This window comes from Tachypleus tridentatus, chromosome 13 (assembly GCF_004210375.1).
Source record: "Tachypleus tridentatus isolate NWPU-2018 chromosome 13, ASM421037v1, whole genome shotgun sequence".
Classification (NCBI taxonomy): Eukaryota; Metazoa; Arthropoda; class Merostomata; order Xiphosura; family Limulidae; genus Tachypleus; species Tachypleus tridentatus.
The window spans coordinates 187,746,776-187,762,633 of NC_134837.1; the positions used below are offsets into that span (position 1 = coordinate 187,746,776).

At 33.9% G+C, this 15,858-nt stretch overlaps 1 protein-coding gene across 1 annotated transcript in view; it reads left to right on the top strand.

Annotated features, from left to right (window-relative positions):
• Nucleotides 1-15,858, top strand: part of LOC143237158 (carbohydrate sulfotransferase 11-like) — a 28,096-nt gene that overhangs the window by 3,630 nt on the left and 8,608 nt on the right. The window contains exon 2 of the mRNA XM_076476105.1: nucleotides 6,852-6,967. Coding sequence (XP_076332220.1) covers nucleotides 6,932-6,967 — 36 coding nt within the window. The 5' untranslated portion in view covers nucleotides 6,852-6,931. The remainder of the gene's footprint in view (nucleotides 1-6,851; nucleotides 6,968-15,858) is intronic.

Consider the following 15,858-nt stretch of genomic DNA (forward strand, 5'->3'; position numbering starts at 1 on the left):
AAAACTTTTTCACTACCATATGAGATACCATGTTTTACACTAAAATATACATTACTATCTTTTTACCCTAACATATAAGTTACCATGTTTTACAGTAACATATATATTACTATGTTTTTACACTAACATATAAGTTACCATGTTCTACAGTAACATATACACCACAATCTTTTTATACTAACATATAAGTTACCATATGCACAACTATACTTTTACACTAATATATGTTACCATGTTTTAAAGTAACATATACATTACTATCTTTTCACACTAAGATACAAATTACCATGTTTTACAGTAACATATCTATTACTATATTTTTACACTAACATATAAGTTACCATGCTCTACAGTAACATATATATTACTATGTTTTTACACTAACATATAAGTTACCATGTTCTACAGTAACATGCACACCACAATCTTTTTATACTAACATATAAGTTACCATGTTTTACAGAAACATATATATTGTTACCTTTTTACACTAACAAATATGTTACCATGTTTTACACTAAAGTACACATTACTCTCTTTTTACACAAACATATAAATTACCATGTTTTACAGTAACATATCTTTTACTATCTTTTACGCTAACGTATAAGTTACCATGCTTTACAGTAACATATACACTACTCTGTTCTTAAAGTAATATATAAGTTACCATGCTTTACAGTGACATATACACTACTCTGTTTTTAAAGTAATATATAAGTTACCATGTTTTACAGTAAAATATCTATTACTATCGTGTTACACTAACATATAAATTACCATGTTTTACCGTAACATTTACACTGCTATATTACCACACTAGTATATAAGTTACCATGTTTTAAACTAACATATACATTACTATCTTTTTACAGTAACATATAAGTTGCCATTTTATACCGCAACGTATGTATTACTATATTTTTTCACTAACATATAAGTTACCATGTTTAACCATAACATACATATTACTGTCTTTTTGCACTAACATGTAAGTTACCATGTTTAACAGTAACATATACATTACTAGCTTTTTACACTAATATATAAGTTACCATGTGTTAAAGTAAGATATACACTACTATGCTTTACACTAGTATGCAAATTACCATATTTTACATTAACATATACATTACTATCTTTTTATCCAAACATATAAGTTACCACGTTTTACAGTAACATATACATTACTATCTTCTTACACTAACATGTAAGTTACCATGTTTTACACTAACATATCTATTACTATATTTTTAAACTATCATATAAGTCACCATGTTTTACACTAACATAAAAACTACTATCTTTCCACACTAGTATATAAGTTACTACGCTTTTCAGTAACATATACACTACTCTGTTTGTACACTAAAATATAAGTTTTCATGTTTTACGGTAACATATCTATTACTGTCGTTTTCCACTAACATATAAGTTACCATGTTTTACAGAAACATATATATTACTATCTTTTTACACTAACATGTAAGTTACCACGTTTTAGAGTAACATATACGCTACTACCTTCTTACACTACTATAAAAGTTACCATGATTTACAGTAAAATGTACATTACTATCTGTTTACACTAAAATGTAAGTTACCATGTTTTACCATAACATATATATTACTACCTTTTTACACTAACATATGAATTACCATGTTTTACAGTAATATATCTATTATTATCTTTTTATACTAACATATAAGTTACCATGTTATACCGCAACATATGTATTACTATATTTTTTCACTAACATATAAGTTACCGTGTTTTACAGTAACACATGCAATACTATTTTTTACACTAACATATAAATTACCATTGTTACAATAACATATACACTACTATCTTTTTACACTAACATGTAAGTTACCATGTTTTACCGTAACATATTCACTATTGTCTTCTTACACTACTATAAAAGTTATCATGATTTACAATAACATATAATTACTACCTTTTTACACTAACAAATATGTTACCATGTTTTACACTAAAGTACACATTACTCTCTTTTTACACTAACATATAAGTTACCTTGTTTTACAGTGTCATATATATTACTATGTTTTGCACTAATTTATAAGTTACCATGTTTTACAGTAACATATACATTACTATCCTTTACACTAACATATAAGTTATCATGGTTTACAATAATATACACATTACTATGCTTTTTACAGTTACATACACTAGTTAAAATACCCATTTTCTAGACAAGTAAAACTGTTAGTTACAGAAAAAGTCGCGGGTTTCTAGTCTTTCTAAAATTTCAATAAAACATTTTTATCGGAATTTTAGTTTAGAAATGAGCTATCTTCATAGGATTGCACCACAGAGTATGGATAATTATTACAATGTTTTTACAGTGTCATACACGTGACCGTCCCTCTCACAATTATATTTATTTACAAAAGGTTTCTGTGACTTGTTGGCGATATAGTTCTTTGCTTTAAAATAATATATTCAAAACGAGTTAAACGTATGTACAAAAACTCGTTTCACTATTGGTCATCAAAGTTGCATCTAAAAGTTAAAATGATTCTCTTTCTTGTTAAATGTTCACACAGGCTGGTTCAGAATCCAATTGACAAAAATAATTACTTTTCTTTACCTTACAATCTGTGATATATTTGCCTTAATGATAGGTTACTCCGGGTCACCACATTTGTATCCAGAACGTTAACAACTTGTATCTTTTTCGTCAAAGTCCACACAGGTGGATTCAATTCCTTTAATTTAAATATCGCCCGTTACGGGCGCAGTCTAACTTCACATTCACTAACTTATAGTTTTCTGACTTACCTTCTCTTGCTTTCACTTGGGCGATACCCAACTGGGGCCTAGAACTTTCTACAAACTACGAGACACTATGATGTAACAATACTTATTTAAGGCAACGAGAAAGATACAGAAGGTTCAAGTAATATGACGTCATACAATTAAACTACACACGCGATACACGACCCTTATCGAGCTGTTTAACAAAATTTATTACAGCTATTGCTTTTAAAATAATTAATTTAAACTCGTTTGTTATGAAAACTACATAATTATTAAATATCAAAATCACTAAACAAACTAAATACTAACTCTTCCAATAAACAGTCTTGTATCATGTTCTTACACTTACATAAACATTGTGTCCTTTACAATTATACGTTACTGTGTTTTTACAGTTATATATATATATATATTACCTTTTCTTTTACACTTTCGTGTACAATGTCATGTCTTTCAGATTTGCATGTACGCTAACATGTTTTATCTTCGACATGAACGTCACAAGTTGGCCTCATTGCGGCTCAATAGTGAAATATGAATGTTTACCACGATAAAATTTGATTTCGATATACGTGGTTGGCCCTGTTAGTATTATTTCTCTATAATGTCTCGTCTCTGTTCAAGTTCTTTTCCATTCTTTAAGAGGCCCGGCATGGCCAAGCGTGTTAAAGCGTGCAACTCGTAATCTGAGGGTCGCGGGTTCGCATCCCCGTTGCGCCAAACATACTCGCCCTTTCAGCCGTGGGGGCGTTATAATATTACGGTCAATTCCATTATTCGTTGGTAAAAGAGTAGCTTAAGAGTTGGCGGTGGGTGGTGATGACTAACTGACTTCCCTCTAGTGTTACACTGCTAAATTAGGGACAGCTAGCACAGATAGCCCTCGAGTAGCTTTGTGCGAAATTCAAAAACAAACAAACAAACCATTCTTTAAGAGGGTGTATGTTAACTAGTTTCTTAAAATAGTTGTTTCTTCCTTTCTTCTGTTTCAAACCTAGAAGAACAGTAATGGTAAATTTATACACACACTTTTTTTTGCTGGATCTTTTTTCATAAATATACACTGCTGGCCAAAATCTTAAGGCCAATGAACATAAAGATAAAATATGCATTTTGCATTGTTAAACTCAACAACTCATTTGAGTAGAGCTTCGAAAGACGAAAATAAGAAAAGGGAAAATAAAAATAAAAAACTTTTTTAGCATTTAATAGAGAAAATGTGAACACGATGAAATGCCCAACAAGAAGTCTCAGTATTGAGTTGCACGACCGTTATTGCGAATAACTTCAAACATTCGCTTTGGCATGGTCGATATAAGCATTTGCAGAAAGATAGCTGGAATGTTATTCCAAGTAGTAAAGATGGCTTTACGAAGACCATGCACTGTTTGGAATTGACGTCCATTTCTATAGACTACCCTTGCCATCCACCCCCAAACATTTTCAATGGGGTTTATTTCGGGCGAACACGCTAGATGGTCCAAATGAATCACGTTATTCGCTATGAAAAAGTCCTTTGTCTTGTAGGCATTGTGGATTGCAGCATTGTCCTGCTGAAAGATCCAGCCATTTCCACACAAGCGAGGGTCTTCAGTCAATAAGGATGCTCCCTCCAACATGCCAATGTAGTCAGCTGCTGTTTGACGCCTCTGTATAACCTGAAGCTCCATTGTTCCATGGACAGAGAAAGCACCCCAGATCATGATGGAACCTTCTCCACTGTGTCGAGTAGAAAATGTCTCCGGTGGGATATCCTTATCGTGCCAGTAACGTTGGAAGCCATCTGGACCATCCAGGTTAACGTTTTTCTCATCAGAGAACAAAAACTTCTTCCACTTTTCTATGTCTCATGTTTGGTGCTTCTCAGCAAAGTTTAACCGAGCTATTTCGTGGTGTGAAAGGAGGCGTGGCCTTTGAAAACGTTTACGGTTTTTAAAGCCTTTCTCTCGTAAATGCTGTCTAATTGTTCTTGAGCTGCATCTGCATCCGTAAGGGCCTTAATCTGGTTCGACGATCGGCTTGTGTCTTGCCGGACAACCCGTCGAATCCTCCTGCTCAACGCCGGCGAAATTTTCTTGGGCCGACCACTTGAAATACTCGTTCCTTTTCCCTCAGGGTCTTTTAAGAAATTTGCAACAGCAGTTTTACTACGTCCAATCTCGCCAGCAATGGCACGTTGAGAGAGACCTTGCTTTTGCAGCTCGACAATTCTGTCACGTTCAAACTCTGTCAACTTTTTAGCTTTTCCCATGTTTTTACCCAATGTAACACAGGAGATGTCAGAGGGAGATGTTGACAACGCTAATGCTTGAACACAAATGACTAAATTTCGTTACGTGTTTATCGATTAACGCTTCGTTTCAGTATGGTCTTAAACTTTTGACCAGCTTGTATTTAAGCTAATTTCATAGTGTTCACATTTTCTCTTTTAATTGCTAGAAAAGTTTTTATTTTTATTTTTCCCTTTTCTTATTTTCATCTTTCGAAGCTCTACTCAAATAGGTGGATGAGTCTAACAATGCAAAATGCATATTTTTTCTTTATGTTCATTGGCCTTAAGATTTTGGCCAGCAGTGTATGTTTCATTCCAAGAGTTTATGGTAGGTCACGAAACACATACATGGAACGGTTCATGCATTTATAAACTGAAGGATAAACGTCATTATGTCTATAATAATTTTGAGCTGAAGTCGGTTGAAAGACTGAAACTAGGTCGATTGTTTACGTGTCAACAGGACAAGGATCTTAGACAAAGACAAACCAGTAATGGTTTCGGACAAACAAAATTAAAGTAATTGACTGACCAAGCCAATGGGTAAATATATCTCCAGAATATTCTACAAAGCTCGTACAACACGGCTTTCTCTTGTCAATGCTACCAAAAAACCTTCAACTAAATATTAACTGTATACTCATGTTATTGATATAAACATTTGTAATATGTGCTGTCAAGATTTTCTATGTTGTATCAATAAAGTGAGAAACCTTGTGTTCTTTGTAATCGATAGAAACTGGTTTCATATTAATACAACAAATATTGATGGCCATTCGAGTTGCATCCTTCACAAGAAAATAAATAAGGTTCGCTACCAGTACAGGGAACGAAGACTTCTATAAGGCACTGTACAAGTTCACTTTGCGAGTCATGTTAGAGACTTTACTACATCACCTATCAGTTCGTTCTGGGAGTCATGTTACTGACTTTAGTATATCACCTACCAATCGAATTTCTATATTCTCTTCTAAAGTCTTTTCTGCAAAACGGTGAATATAGTAAACATGAATGGCTAATACTTGTCAAGTGTAGAGACAATTGTATAATCTCAGTGAACAGTCTACTGCCTTGAAGCCCACTGCTTGTCACGTGTAGAGACCGTTTTACAATCTCATTGAACAGGTTACTGTCTCTACACGTGACAAGTAGTATAATCTCAGTGAACAGGTTACTGTGTTGAATCCCAGTACCTGTCACATGTAGAGACAGTTGTATATTCTCAGTGAACAGGTTACTGTCTCGAAGCCCACTACTTGTCACGTGAGTCCCATAATGAATTCATAGCAACATGTACGTCACATTATTTTAATGGAAGGTATTGCAGGAAAATACATCACTATCACAGATGATTCATATTATCAAGAACAGAAAACTTTTATCCTTGTATCCATGTCATTGCAATGCTAATCCTTAGTCATCGAAGAATTTTTTTAAAAAATTATTGATTGCAATTAGAAGACTGAGTCTGATGTTAATAATTTAATTATTGTTATCAAATAATTACCAATAACTGGTTGCAGCGGCCAAAGATATAACAGTGGATCCGACGAGGACTAGTGAGTATAATGGTGTTCAAGTTCTATTATCAAAGTTAATCCTCTGACTAGATTCTCACTCTGTTCTTGCCATAGTCACAATCTTTGTAGAACACAAGTTGTAGAAAATTGCACAGAGACTCAGACATTTTTTGGAATAATTCAAAACTTTTCTATTTATTTAGTTGTAGTCCACAGCGAAGGAGAATTCTTCTCAAGAATATAAACTCTTCTCTTTGTAACATTTCAGGAACACGATGGACGGAGTGGACAGCGTTAGTCCTTTTGCAGCTCATCTTCGTGGGATTTTGGTCGCACTACCAAAAATTCATGAACCAAATCTTATATCTTAAACAAGAACTGAAGGTAAGTGTATAACTGACTATCTGCGGTGATATTTTTTTACATCTTGATGGCTGGAATCTAGTTATAAGTACTTGTGATCATTGATCAGCGCAGTCAAGTATTGCAGGCCCACAAAGATACCACTGATATTGAAGTGGGCAACATTGAAAGTATGTTGACTGATGTAATGACACTGCGTGAACATTGGAGCTTAATTATTAATTAATTATTAAGGAAGCTAAATTGATTACAAATAATACGAATCTTCTGCCACAACTGATGTAAAACAAAAAATAGTTCCCAGGTAGTTTCACGATGACAATAAAGATGACCTGATTGTGAAGGAAATTAACCTGTAGACAAGACAAAACTCAGACGAAACACATTTTATGAGATTATAGATTCTGTTCCTGTTGAGCTCATTACAAGGTATAGAGTACCATGGATATCAATCAGACTTGTTCTGATATCTAAATATATCACAAAATGATCTACATTCAAAAAGTATGGAATTTCTCACCAAATATATATCTGATGTGTCAAAAAAATTCGTGAAAGAACTTAAAATTCTAATAGCCATCCACAAACGTTGCTGGTACTATATCAAGTCCTTTAGATCTCCTAAGGAAACTATATAAATTCAAGCTATATCCACTTTCAATTTCGCATTTTCTGAACATTTCCAGCCACAGTTGTAGAAGGGTAGAAATCTTTTAGCAATATGAAACTGAGAAAACATTATCTGCGCTTGACCATTGTCCAAGACTGACCGACTGACCCAGATCCCTTACAGCTGAGAACTAGTCTGTACATTGTATGTCAGCAGAATCACTGATCACATTGCCAGACAGAAAGCAAGAAAAGTACACTTCTAACAATGAAAATCACAGAGTAAACAGTCGTAATAACAATAAGCCCACTTGTGTATAGATCACACAGTAAACATTTGTAATAATAATAAACCCACTTATGTATAAATCACAAAGTAAACAGTTGTAATAATGACAGACCCACTTGTGTATAAATATGACATCATAAACGTGATTTGTGTTCAACCAGTTCTATCTTATTTTACTGTTAAATATATGAAAGTATGGCTTTCATACATTCCCCATATTAAATAAACATGAAACTCATTGTAGGAGCATAGTTTTCTCTTTATTAATTTACTTAAAATTATTTAATCAGTAACTTCCTTTTAAGCAGCAATGTGTTTGTATGTTAGTGCATTTGTCAACCGTAAATTCCTTACAAACTGTTAGCCCATTTTCATATGAGCAGTTTTTTGAAATGTTACTAAGAGTAACTTGAACATATATGTATGTCATGGACTTCAGTGGAAACACACATCAATTTTTTGATGGAAGTTATGTAATGGACTTCACTGGAATCAGCTATCAGTTCTTTATGGGAGTTACATCGCTGACTTCAGTAAAATCACCTCTTAGTTCTTTATGGGACTCATATTGTGGGCAACAGTAGAATTATCCCTTAGCGATGAGAAGAAGCATTTATTAAACGTTTAGGAATCCTCATATTTCTCTCATCAGTAACCTCGAGGTTTGGTTTGAATTTCGCGCAAAGCTACACAAGGGATATCTGCCCTAGCCGTCCATAATTTAGCAGTGTAAGACTAGAAAGAAGGCAGCTAGTCATCACCACCCAGCGCCAACGAATAGTGGGAATGACCGTCACATTATAACGCCACCACGGCTGAAAGGGCGAGCATGCTTGGTGCGACGGGGATTCGAACCCGCAACTCTCAGATTACGAATCGAACGCCTTAATACACCTGGCCATGCCGGGCCAACCGGGAACAGTACTTGTTATTACAACAGAGTATCATATACATGAGAGGTAAAGATGTACAAATATAAGACGAGAGAACGAATAAAATAACTTTAAATCAAGTAAAGACTGTGTGTTGTTTAGGGACATAAAACCCTATTCCTGTCCCTGAATAATATACTGCAGAACATATTTTTAAAGAATATTTCATTTAGGAAATAATCAGGTTTCGATACTCTTAATGGGCAAAGCACAGATAGTTGATTTGTATTAAACTACAAACAAACAGAAATGAACTTAATTTGTGTATTCACCAGCACACACGTCTAGAATGAAATATTAGTCCGATCTGATTTCTCTAGACTCGCTTGTCTAAACTACTTCCAAAGCATAACAATGTAATATAATATTTTACACTACAAATTAACAGGGTAATTAACTAGAAACACAATAACTAGAGATTGGGAATATAAGCAAGTATGGTGTGATTAGAAATAGAAGAATAGCTACAAATAGCCAACATTCATGAAGAAATACGGGCATGTGACATCTATCTGAGGACAAGTACGTTGAAACATTTATTACCAACAGCCAAAACCGAAAGACCAAATACAAACGTGTGGTATATATCTGAAGACAGATACGTAGGACAATGAACAGAGTTTTGTTTACATGTTCTAGTAGAAATTAATGGAAAAAACTGAAAATATCAGAACCACGAGAATTCCACAAGACCCATTACTTCCGTTACCAGAAACGGAAGCCAGGTTTCAAGCATCTCTAGCTCCACTTGATCTATACGTCAAATAGTTGTTACAGAAAATTCAACTAATTGTTATGTATGTAGTCTAGATTACTTCAGTAGTTGTCTAGGAATAAGAGTTGAAGTTCCCACCCTGTCTCTATAGATATGATAACTGGGCAGATAAATCTGTGCTACCATTTTGCAATTTCCTAATAAGTTACAGAAAAAAAAATAGATCTAACGGTTATTACAGTTTTCGATTACCTTGTGTAATATTTTTGTGACGTTTACTAAATTTTAAAAAAGGTCTTTGGTTAATATATATTTATTGTTTACTAAACTTGAAGGCAAGGTCTTTAGTTGATATTTATTTATTGTTTACTAAACTTGAAGGCAAGGTCTTTAGTTGATATATATTTATTCTTTACTAAAATTGAAAATAAGGTATTTGGTTGATACATATTTTTTTTATTAAAATTAGAGGTAAGGTCTATATTGGCTTATATTTATTTTTGTTTACTAAAATTAAAGGTTGATATTTATTTATACTATCAAATAAAATATTATTGTGACTCTACCCGGGTCTGTGGTTAATATTATTTTCAATACCTTTTATAATATTTTTGGGTTCATATACGTTTCTTAATTTAAAGTTGTTTTCCTTTGGTTGATTGTTTATACATACGCGTGGCCCCCCAGTGGCTCAGCGGTATGTCTGCGGACTTACACGCTAAAATCCGGGTTTCGATACCCGTGGTGGGCAGAGCACAGATAGCCCATTGTGTAGCTTTGTGCTTAATTAAAAAAAAACAAATTATACATAGGCGACGATTGTGACATCTATCAATTTGATGATAACAAATGCCAATTAAATACCCAAATATTTTTGTTGTTGTTTTTTATAAAATTAAGCACAAAGTTACACAGTGAGCTGGCTGTCCTCTGCTCTTCACGGATATAGAAACCCGCTTTATATCGTTGTAAGTCTGGAGACATTCCACTGGCACCCACCTCGATGTGAGTGAGTGAGTGAGTTAATCAGTAAGACGTAGTTTACTTCTCAGTGATCGAGTTATTGATCGATTAGCAGTGAAATTCTGCGAGTACGTTTATAATTAAGTTAGGTGTACATTAGTTTCGGTGTTTCTGTTTAAATGTTGTTTGTGAAGTTAGGCATACTAGTGAAAGCAGCCTGTACAAACATTATTGAACGAATAAATTACATCATTATCGTTATATGGGCTGTACTTCGCATTATTATTATTATTAGCAGGTAATCCAAAAGAACCCAACCAACGATAAAACACCTGTTGCTTAGGATTAACTGAATCACAGATGCATTAGTTCTATAAATTTATTAATTGGCAATGTATTGTATCACTCGCTGAATTCTCGTTAACAAAATTATCTGTCATTTTTATATTCTATTCGAAAGTTTCAAAAATTTTAGACTTTATGAAAGTTGTAATTTTGACCTCGCTGGAAGTCACGCAATGAAGTCAGCAAGCCCCCTTTAAATGAATGGCACCAGTATAAACTTAGTGTTATCTATACATTGTAGAGAAGCTCACATTTCGTAAAAAGAGGGAGTTATTGACGTGTTTGTTTTTCTTTGTTTTGTATATTTACAGTATAAGTGAGAGTAATTTACTAGCTTAACCACGAAAATTGTTGAAATATTGTGGAATCATGTGCTTGTTTTCTTCGCTGCATTACACACCCAAAATTAAAGTTGAAAAGTTCCATTACTTAATATACTAGAAATAACTTGAAATTTTGAACGTTATCGAGATGAAGTCACCGCAATAATGTATCAAACCTCTATATTCTTGTCAACGATAATATCTATCATATGCTCACTTCCGTTTCACAGGAAGCCAACCAGTCGATCGATACCATTTCACGGGTAGCCAACCAGTCGATCACTACTGTTTCACAGGTAGCCAGATATTTTGTAAATCAGCAGCATTTTTTTCACATCCAGCAAAGCAAAAGACCTTAATATAATATGCGAATTTGAGTAATTTATTGATAATTCCTTCATCTATGTCATTTATGTAAATCCAAAAGAGCAAAGGTCGTAATACTGAGCCCTGAGGTACAACACTTATAACATTAATCGAGTTTAACTGAACTCCATTTGCAACAACCCTTTGCTTTCATCCATCCAGCCACTCTTCTATCCAATATGCTAACTTTTCCCTGATACGTGTAGAAACAATATTTTAGAAGTATTTTTTATATGACACCTTGTCAAATGTTTTCTGAAAATTCAGATACTCCAAATCTACACCTTTTCCTTTCTATATATGCAGTGACCTTTTCAAAGAATGTCAAAAGACTTGTAAGGCAAGATTTTCATTCATTGAATCCATGTTGACTATTAAATAAAATTCTAGACTTTATTAAGTGAATTAGCAAAACATTTTATTAGACTTTCTAAAAACTTTTCTAAAAACTGATTTAAGATTAATAGGGCTATAATAACTGGGAGAGTTTTTACCATTAAAAGAGGAGTTACATTAGCTAACTTCCAATCTTCTGACATCTCTCACTGTTCAAAGGCTGACAAAAACAGTAGCAAGTGACTCACATACCCAATCTTATAAACCCTTGGAAAAATATTATCTGGCCCAGAAGTTGTATAGTTCTTTAAACTTCACCATGTTTTCTTAACCAGCTCAGAAATAATGCAGACATCTTGTTTTCATTTATCAGTTGTTCAAGAAATGGACTACTGCATAAATATTCATTAGTAAAAGTTCCCCAGTGGTACAGTCTGTGGACTTACAGCACTAGAAACCATGTGTTGATACTCATGGTGGGCAGAGCTCAGACAGCCCTTTGTGTAGCTTTGTGCTTCACTTCAAATGAAAAAAAAAACAACAACAAAAATTATTAGTAAAACCTGAAGAAAAAGCAGAAGTTAATAACCCAGCCATCCCAGGAGTTCTATCCCCCTCCTAAAATTTCGTTTATCCTTAATATATTTAAAGAAATCCTTACTGTTAATTTTTATATTTTCAGACAACTTTTCTCATACATCCTTTCTGATGTCCTAATTTCCCGTTTCACAAACTTTCTTCATATTGTAAGATTCCTGTCACACCAGTTAATTTAAATTTCTGAAATTTATGATTTTTTAAAATATTATTTGTTAAACCTTCCATGAACTAACCTGCATTTACTTGCAGCTACACTTTGTTCTATAAGAAATATGTCTACCTTGAATATTTGAAAAATTATCTTTAACTATTTCCATATCTAAACCATGTCTCCAAATAACACAGTTACCCAATTCACAAGAAATAATTATTGTCACATCTTTTCACAATTTGCTTCTTTTTTAAATTTGCAACCAAAATATACAAGAAAACATTGAACCTTGTAAAGCAGCAACCACTTGCAACCATATGTTTCCCAGATTCTACTCTCTTGATCTTTTCTGTATTATAAGTTAACACTGAATCTAAAATAGCATTGTTTCTAGTAAGTTCTAACTGGAGAAGAAAGCCATCCTGAACAGTTTCTAAAAACCTTTCCCCCTCATAGTTTGATTCTAACATTTTCCTATCAATATGTATGAAATTAAAATCATCCATAATTATGAGTTCATTAACAGCTGAAATCTTAATCTCAGTGTAGTTTCTAATTTCACTAGTATCATCTGAGTCTATAATAAACTTCTTCTGAAAACTTTTTCCCTTTATATCCATTAACAGAAAGAAACCCAAATGAACTCAATCTCCTTGCTACTATCTTCCATATCCTCAATTTCGACAGGATATAACTCGCGTTTTATAAATAAAGCCAACTCCCTCATTAATACTCTATCCCTGTTATATAGCCTATTAACCTTGTATTTCAAAGAAACTTCTGTCATCAAAATCATCTACATTTAACCAAGGTTCATTTATTTCCATTATATCAAAATCTTCTATTCTTACCAGTGATCTAAAGATATCTATTTTATTTATTATACTTTTATCATTACAATATTAACAACTAAGCCTATCTTTATAACTACTTCTATACTCACTTTTTACGCTAAATTTTACTCTGCCTCTTATTATTTTTACATTTAGTTTTTCCCGGCCCTTACCACTGTCTAGTCCTAGTTTAAAACTTCCCTTACAGCTGAGTTAATAGCTTTAGTAAAAAAAAAACAATCCTCTACCATATTTAAATGTAAACTATCCATTCTTATAAAAACTCCCTTCTTTCACTGTACTGACCCCACAAGTACAAACAGCCAATTTGGTAATTCTTACATACTAACCTATAGCCCTAGTGACTTACTTACAACTTCATCTCCAGAGTTAATTCTGTGCAGCATTCCTGACAAAATAAATGTATGGTCTTTTAGTTTAAATGTCTTTATCAACCCCTTGTACTTATTAATTAGCTCCTCTGATCTGTTTCGCCACATCATTAACCCGTAACTGCACCACAAAAATTACATCTCTGCTACTCCTTTTTATTATATCTCCAACTTGAGTATAACAAATTTGTTTACCTAGTTACAATAAATCACGCTACCTTGTGTATATCACATCAATATGTTTGTTATAATGTTTGTTAATGTGTTTGTTTACTTAACCGATTACATTAAATCTCGCCCAATTTGGTATATCAAGTTAACATGTTTGTTTTATTTACCTGAGTATAATAAATCCATCAAACAGAGGATATCATGTTTGTATGTTACAATAAATCTTGGGTGGATCGTATTAACACATTTTTAATCAACTGATGATAATAAATCGTTACACATTGGGTATATTATATTGAAATGTTTTCTTCATTAAGTCCCTCACGATAAATCCCACGAATTTGAGTATATCAATTTGGCATGTTTGTTTTAGTTAGCCTATTAAAATAAATCTTGCTAACTTGGGTGTAATATCATGTTTCTTTTATTCTGTTGATCATAATAAATCACGCTAGGAGGAGCATATTTTATATCTCTCATTAAAATAACGGTACTTAAGAGCAATAAATGTTGAACTTCTTAGAATAAAGATAAAAATAGATAACTATGAAGTATACAGACTATTTTAAGAGAAAGGTTTGGTCCAGTGTAAGAGTGTAATAAAACACTTTTGTACTAACTGTAGGCCTAGCATGGCCAAGCGTGTCAAGGCTTTCGACTCGTAATCTTAGGGTCGCGGGTTCGAATCCCCGTCACACCAAACATGGTCGCCCTTTCAGCCCTGGGGGCGTTATAATGTGACGGTCAATCTTACTATTCGTTGGTAAAAGAGTAGCCCAAGAGTTGGCGGTGGGTGGTGATGATTAGCTGCCTTCCCTCTCGTCTCACACTGCTAAATTGGATACGGCTAGCGCAGATAGCCCTTGAGTAGCTTTGCGCGAAATTCAAAAAACAAAGAAACAAGAACAAACAACGCATGGAAGCCAACCAAACAACTGTTAACAATGATAAAACAACGAAGACAATTAAGAAGACTATTCATGGCAACAAGAGAACAAGAAATAAAAACACAAATTAACAACATTTGAAAGAAAATTAGAGCAGAAATTAAACAGCTAAAATAAGAAAAATGGGATAACTTCTGCTCCCAACTAAATGAACAAACCGACCCTAGAAAATTCTGGCTACACCTAAACAGATTCACAAGTGAACCCACGACAAGAAAATACTCAACACTGGAACATAACAACACCTTAGCACAAACCAACAAATAAAAGCAGAAGCCTTCAGACATCAATTACAAAACACATTTAAAACACATAATGACCTGGATATAAACAACTATTACTACAACAAAGTAAACAATCATGTAAGAAGTAACATAGAACTATACAAACCACATTGTTCAGTCAACATTATTAGCAGAAACACTAATAACACACATGACTATACGAGGGCTGTTAAAAAAATACGCGGACTGTTTGAATTGCGCGGCTCCAGTTGGTTCCAAGGGAATCCGCTTGGTGTCGCTAGGTTCGCACAGATCAGCTGATTACGACGCCATTTCCCGATTGCAGATATCTTCATTTGTATATTAGCTACGCGGTTTTAAGTGAAGTGCGATTTTTTCGTTTGGCGGATTTCAGAATGAATGACCTGAAGGAGCAACGACTCACTGTGAAATTTTGTGTTAAACTTGGAAACTCTGCGACTGAAACTTTTGCTATGTTTAACACGGCTTACGGTAATGTTGCTATGAAGCGTACGGCATGTTTCAAGTGGCATGAACGTTTTAAGGATGGTCGACAGTCCATTGAAGATGATGAGCGTTCTGGACGTCCTTCCACGTCAACTGACGACCCACACGTCGACAAAATCAACACCCTGGTGCGGGCAAATCAACGTCTGACTGTCAGGGAGCTTGCTGAAGAGTGTGGGTTATCAGTT